At 64.6% G+C, this 6,334-nt stretch overlaps 1 protein-coding gene across 1 annotated transcript; it reads left to right on the top strand.

The window, feature by feature from the left end:
* The first annotated feature begins 1,039 nt into the window (after window positions 1-1,039).
* Window positions 1,040-5,301, top strand: ZNF703 (zinc finger protein 703). The gene is made up of 2 exons (XM_004046886.5): window positions 1,040-1,496; window positions 2,419-5,301. The coding sequence occupies exons 1-2, from the start codon at window positions 1,254-1,256 to the stop codon at window positions 3,946-3,948; spliced, it is 1,773 nt and encodes a 590-aa protein (XP_004046934.1). The 5' UTR covers window positions 1,040-1,253; the 3' UTR covers window positions 3,949-5,301.
* Window positions 5,302-6,334: the final 1,033 nt, after the last annotated feature.

Here is a 6,334-nt window from a genome sequence, read left to right as displayed (position 1 = left end):
GCAGGGAGTCGGGAAGGGTATTGTTATTTTTAATTAAAAGTTTTTATCCCGAAATTTGCCTGGGGAAAGCAAGTGCTTTTTCCCCCGGAGTGAGAAGGATGGGGGGGCGGAGGGGTTGTGTTGCCGAGCAGCGCTTAGAGAGAGATCCCCCTCCAGAGACACCCGCCTCGCCCGTGATCTAGGTCTCTCCTCGTAGCAGCTGGGCGCGGTACAGTGAGAAACTTCACGCCCCTCAGCAGGACACGGTGAGAAGCCTGTAACACACCAGACACCGAGCCTCTAACGCAGGGCGCAGGCACAGCGCGCACAGCCTGGGGTCCCGCGCTTGGTCGCCGACCATGTCACTCCAGAAGAGAGACAAACTTGCAGGCTTCAGACAAGACGGGCTCAAAGTAGTTGGAGCTGCCTACGCCGCGTCCCGAGAACAGTGGGTGCCTCCGAGGCTCGGGCGCTTCCAAGTGAACACACCAAGGGGAGGCCAAGTAGGGGAAGGAGAGCGGGGCCGAGGAGAGCCGGAGCAGCTCTGGAGAAGGACCCGGGCTCCCAAGGCGAGGCCTGCCCCCAGGCGGCCTCTGGGAAAGGCTTGAACTCCAGCGTCCCAGAGCCCGCGCCGTGCGATCCCTCCCACCCCACCCCACCCCACCTCGGACACACACGGCCGGCGGGGTTACAGCCGCCGCCAGCATCACCCCCCACCCACCCAGTGGTGAGAAGGGAGAGAGGAGAGAGAACGGCCGGAAAGGAGGACGGGGCGCAGAGCTCGGGGTCCCGGAGAAGTCCCGTCCCAGGCGGGACCCCAGGGCGAGGAAGGCCCAGTCGGGGGGAGGGGAGGAATCCCGGGAGCGGCCGAGACCGAGGCGGCGGCGGCGCGCGGCGCGGCCCCTTTAAGGCTCTCCCCGCCCACCGATGGAGCCGGCCTCCGCCCGCCGCTCTCCCCGCCCCAGGGTCCCGGCGAGAGCTGCGATTGGGCGGGCGCGGCGATCCCTTTGAAGTGTGGCTGCCGATCGCGGCTATTTGACGTGCGGCTCGCGGAAGGCGAAGGTTTTTGTGTTGCTAGCCGGAGCCAGCGGCGGTGGCGGCGGTGGCGGCGGCGGCGGCGGCGGCGGCGTCGGTGGAGGAGGGGAGGCGGCGAGGAGGCGCAGCTCCCGCTGCACCGCGATCGACGCTGCGGAGCGAGCCCACCCGCCCCGGGAGCTCGCCTCCCCGGTGCTCCCCCGCCCTCCCTGCCCCCCCAGCGGCGCTGCCTCCTCCAAATGAGCGATTCGCCCGCTGGATCTAACCCAAGGACACCCGAAAGCAGCGGCAGCGGCAGCGGCGGCGGCGGGAAGAGGCCGGCGGTGCCGGCAGCGGTGTCTCTCTTGCCACCGGCGGACCCCCTGCGCCAGGCGAACCGGCTCCCGATCAGGGTCCTGAAGATGCTGAGCGCTCACACCGGTCACCTCCTGCACCCGGAGTACCTGCAGCCGCTGTCCTCCACTCCCGTCAGCCCCATTGAGGTCAGTCCCCGGCCGCTGCCCCCGGGCGCCGGCCCCATTCCTCCCACCGCGACCGGGACCCTGACCCAGCTCCCAGCGCCCCGGGGCTCGGTGCGACACCCAAGTCTGCTCACGCTGGCGGGCTGAGTGAGGAGGGGAAGAAAACCGAGGGATCAGAGCCCACCAGGGCTTCCCCAGGCTTCCCCGTGGAAGGGTCTCCTTCCACGCTCGCCCTTCGGAGCTCCGTGTTTTCTCTCGGATTGGATTTGCTCCTGGAGTCCCCTCTGGGTCCTTTACTTTTCCTCTGATCCCCAGTTTCCAGCCAGGAGTTGGTCTCTGCTGGGTCTTCCCCGCCCCCCACGCCGGGCTGTTTTCTTTGAAGCCCTGGCTGCCCGGGTGCCACTTCGCCTCTGTCCCATCCGGTGAGGGCGCACGGCGCCCCGGCGCTCCCGATCCCGGGTCTTTCTTCCTGCCTCTTCCCTGGGTGCCCTCCCCGGGAGGGAGGGGCTACGGAGAGAGCGCCAACTGCAGCCCCTCCTTTAGAATCCGCGCTCCCCGCTCCTACCCCGCGGCGCCATCGCCAGAAACCCGTCCCAAGCGAAGTTCCCCCAAACTAAAGGAATAAGTTTTTTCCTGGGCCTGGAGGAGGGGGACATTAGAGGGTAGTGGCGAGTCACAGCCCCGACTCCAGAGACGTCACCTTCTCCCGCAGGGGTCCTGGGTGAACTCCTTCCGCAGGGCCTGCGGCGCACCCCGGGACCCAGCGGCAGTGTGGGCGCAGTTCCACCAGCTGCCGCGCCCGGCCCGGCCCTCGCTCGCAGACCCTCTCCCCAGGCCCGCCCCGCCCCGTGGCGCCGCCGCCCAGCTCCCCGGGCGCCCCCGCTCGCCCCGCAGGCCTCTGAGTCTCACTCCTTCTCCCTCCCCCTGCTTCTGTCTCCCACAGCTGGACGCCAAGAAGAGCCCCTTGGCGCTGCTGGCCCAGACCTGCTCGCAGATCGGCAAGCCGGACCCGCCGCCCTCCTCCAAACTCAACTCGGTGGCGGCGGCGTCCAACGGGCTGGGAGCGGAGAAGGACCCCGGCCGCTCAGCCCCGGGCGCCGCCTCCGCAGCCGCGGCCTTGAAGCAGCTGGGGGACTCACCGGCCGAGGACAAGTCCAGCTTCAAGCCCTACTCCAAGGGCTCCGGTGGCGGCGACTCCCGCAAAGACAGCGGCTCCTCCTCGGTGTCTTCCACCTCCTCCTCGTCCTCCTCGTCCCCGGGAGACAAGGCGGGCTTCAGGGTCCCCAGCGCCGCCTGCCCGCCCTTTCCCCCGCATGGAGCGCCGGTCTCCGCATCCTCGTCCTCGTCGTCGCCCGGCGGCTCCCGCGGCGGCTCCCCGCACCACTCTGACTGCAAGAACGGCGGCGGGGTTGGCGGCGGGGAGCTGGACAAGAAAGACCAGGAGCCCAAGCCCAGCCCGGAGCCGGCAGCCGTGAGCCGCGGCGGCGGTGGGGAGCCCGGAGCGCACGGTGGCGCCGAGTCCGGGGCCTCCGGGCGCAAGTCCGAGCCGCCCTCGGCGTTGGTGGGGGCCGGCCACGTGGCGCCGGTGTCTCCCTACAAGCCGGGCCACTCGGTGTTCCCGCTGCCGCCCTCCAGCATTGGCTACCACGGCTCCATCGTGGGCGCCTACGCCGGCTACCCGTCTCAGTTCGTGCCTGGCCTGGATCCTAGCAAGTCCGGCCTCGTGGGAGGCCAGCTGTCTGGGGGCCTGGGCCTGCCGCCGGGCAAGCCCCCCAGCTCCAGCCCGCTCACCGGGGCCTCCCCGCCCTCCTTCCTGCAGGGATTATGCCGCGACCCCTATTGCCTGGGAGGTTACCACGGCGCCTCGCACCTCGGCGGCTCCAGCTGCTCCACCTGCAGCGCGCACGACCCTGCCGGGCCCAGCCTGAAGGCGGGGGGCTACCCGCTGGTGTACCCCGGGCACCCGCTGCAGCCCGCCGCGCTCTCGTCCAGCGCCGCCCAGGCCGCGCTCCCCGGCCACCCGCTCTACACCTACGGCTTCATGCTGCAGAACGAACCGCTGCCGCACAGCTGCAACTGGGTGGCGGCCAGTGGGCCGTGCGACAAGCGCTTCGCCACCTCGGAGGAGCTGCTCAGCCACCTACGGACCCACACGGCCCTGCCGGGAGCCGAGAAACTTCTGGCCGCCTACCCCGGGGCCTCGGGCCTGGGCAGCGCCGCCGCCGCCGCCGCCGCCGCCGCCTCCTGCCATCTGCACCTCCCCCCGCCCGCCGCCCCCGGCAGCCCCGGGTCGCTGTCCTTGCGGAGTCCACACACTTTGGGCCTAAGCCGGTACCACCCCTATGGCAAGAGCCACTTATCCACAGCGGGGGGCCTGGCCGTGCCGTCCCTCCCCACAGCCGGACCCTACTACTCGCCATACGCGCTGTATGGACAGAGACTAGCTTCAGCCTCGGCGCTGGGATACCAGTAACTACAGCTCTTCCTCCACCCCAGCCCCCTCACCCTCCTCCCTCTCCCTCCTCCTCCCTCCCCACCTGCCGTCGCCGCTGCAACCTCCATTACTGCTTGACCCTGCCGGGATTCCCCACCCAGCCCTTCCCCACCGGACTGTGTATTTATTTACTATAATGTTAGCTTACAAGCTGGGAATATAAGTGCATTAACGGCCCACATGAGTCAATGGTATGCAAAAAGTCTGTGTTCTCCCAAATAATAATATTAATCCCACAAATAATGACATGATCCCTGCCCCTCTTCCTTTCTGTTATTTTCTTTTTCTTAGATATAAGTTTTACATTTTTTATTCCTTTTCCTCTTTTTTTGGTTTTGATTGGTTTGGTTTGAGGGAGAGTTGGGGTCTTTGGGTTCTTCTAGACGTTTTGTTTTCCCTTCCTGGGGAGTTTCTTGCATGAGTCTTAACTTAAAACTACGTTTCCGCCTTCTCTTTTTCCCTCTTCCCCCTTCATTCCCTCTTGTTTCCTTCCATTTGCGGTTCTGTTTTTGTTTTTGTTTTGTTTTGTTTTGTTTTGTTTTTTCCTTTGTTGTACAAGTAACAGAGAGGAGTTTTTTTTTGTAACTCATTTTGGGGGTGGAGGGGGCCACCTGGGTGGCAGGGGCCCTGGAGCTCTATTGACCTGGTACACTGCTCCGGGACTCCTCCCCCGCCACCCTCCGCGCATAGGGTCCTTGGTCTGGACCCTGCCCCCCAAAAATAGGGCCTTGCTCCCCTACCTTGCTCTGAGCACGGAGAGCCCTGACCCCACCAGTAGGCTCGCCCCCAGAAGGGCCCAAGTGGCCGTCTGCCGTCACCTTCCAGACTCCCGCCCCTAACACCCAGTGGCCACAGTGCGCCTGTCGGGGCACCTGGAGCGCTCACCTGGTTGAATTCAAAGTCCCAGAAGGCCCCGCTGGCGTGAAGCCGGCCCCTTACATTTTGCGAAGTGCTTTATAGTCCTTGTTTTTCTCTCCCTCGTGGGGGCAACGACCCCTCCCCTGGCAGTAGGGGTGGGGTAGGTGATTCTCGCTAGATCCCTCCAAAGCAGACCGGTGGCGATGTCAGCGGACGTCACGAGCTCGTTAGCTGCGTTCGGGGAAGGTTGGGGCGTCAGGGAGCTCTCGGATCACAGCAGCCCCCGCCCTCTCCTAGGCCTGGCCCGGCAGAGCCCCCAGAGTGGACCCCGCAGCGACTGGGGTCTTCTCCCCACTCCTCCCTCCTTCTGGTCTGATGCGGCAGCGCGGGGGCTGCGGGGCCTGTTTGGGACGAACAGAGCTCTCCCTTGGTAAGACTTATTTTGTTAATAAATGAAATACTTGGCTATATTCACACCGTGGTGTGCTTCTCTCTTGCCTCGCCCACCCTCTTCCAGACACCTAAGCAGATGCCCTTCTTTTATTCTTGTTTAAAATGTCTTATGGTTTCCTTCTGTGATTTCCGTTCAAGGACGAGTTTAATGCCTTTCCTCAAGAAATGGGGGAGAAAAAACAAAACTTCTGCCAACGCATTACAAATAACATAAAACCACCTTTTAATTTTTTTTCCCCAGTTGGTTATGTAGCTCCCAGCCTCACTTCAAAGACCTTGACATTTCCTGGGGCCAGGGTGGAGGGTGTGTGTAAAAGTGGATTTTCCTCTGGGCCCAGATGCGACGTGCTAAGGGAGCTAAGAAGGGACCCCAGGACCCCAGCACCAAGGGCTCCGGCAGAGACTCCAGCAGCGCAGTCCTGGAGCCCGGCGGCCTGGCGGGCAGAGACGAAATGCCTTTGGCGCCACCTGGTGGCAGGAAGACGAGCGACAGGCCTCGGAGAGAAGCCGCAGCCCGCACTAGCCCCGACGGCACCTTGGTTCTTCTCATCTTCTGAACGCGAAGGATTCCTACCTGCTGTTTTTGTGGGGCGTTTCCTCTCTCCTGACCAGAGGGTAAAGGCACCTGCTGAGAGGGTTGCTTCTCAAGGCTTGGGGGCTCCCCTCAGCCATCGCTGGGTTGTCGACCTGGGTCATCTGCGCCCCGGAAACTTCGAAACAGGGTTTGGGTTTTGCTGAGAAGATGCGACGATGACTCAAGACCTTGAAGCCACTCTCAGTCCGGAGGAGCCGGGCCCCTGGGCCTGGCTCGTCCATTTTCTTGAGCCCGCACGACTGACACTGGCCTCTGCATCCTCGGGCAAGAGAGGGCGGGTGCTGTTTACTGACGTGTTGGCCAGGGAGCCTGCCCCCTGTACCATAGACAGGCCCTGCGCGAGTGTCCAAGGCGGGAGGAGAGAAGGGACATCTCTGGGAGGCCCAGCCACATCCAGCCCAATGCAGACTCGCTGCCCTACCCCCAGCAGCGAGAGCGGGCTGCGCCAGCCAAGGCACG

This window comes from Gorilla gorilla, chromosome 7 (genome assembly GCF_029281585.2).
Source record: "Gorilla gorilla gorilla isolate KB3781 chromosome 7, NHGRI_mGorGor1-v2.1_pri, whole genome shotgun sequence".
In the NCBI taxonomy this organism is placed as follows: Eukaryota; Metazoa; Chordata; class Mammalia; order Primates; family Hominidae; genus Gorilla; species Gorilla gorilla.
This window is presented reverse-complemented; position numbering and strand designations above follow the sequence as displayed.

What these genes read in the sequence shown, in the direction of transcription:
- ZNF703 (XM_004046886.5), top strand. Translation starts at nt 1,254, where the DNA reads ATGAGCGATTCGCCCGCTGGATCTAACCCAAGGACACCCGAAAGCAGC. An exon ending in CTCCCGTCAGCCCCATTGAG is followed by an intron (nt 1,497 to 2,418) that starts GTCAGTCCCCGG and finishes TGTCTCCCACAG; the next exon opens with CTGGACGCCAAGAAGAGCCC.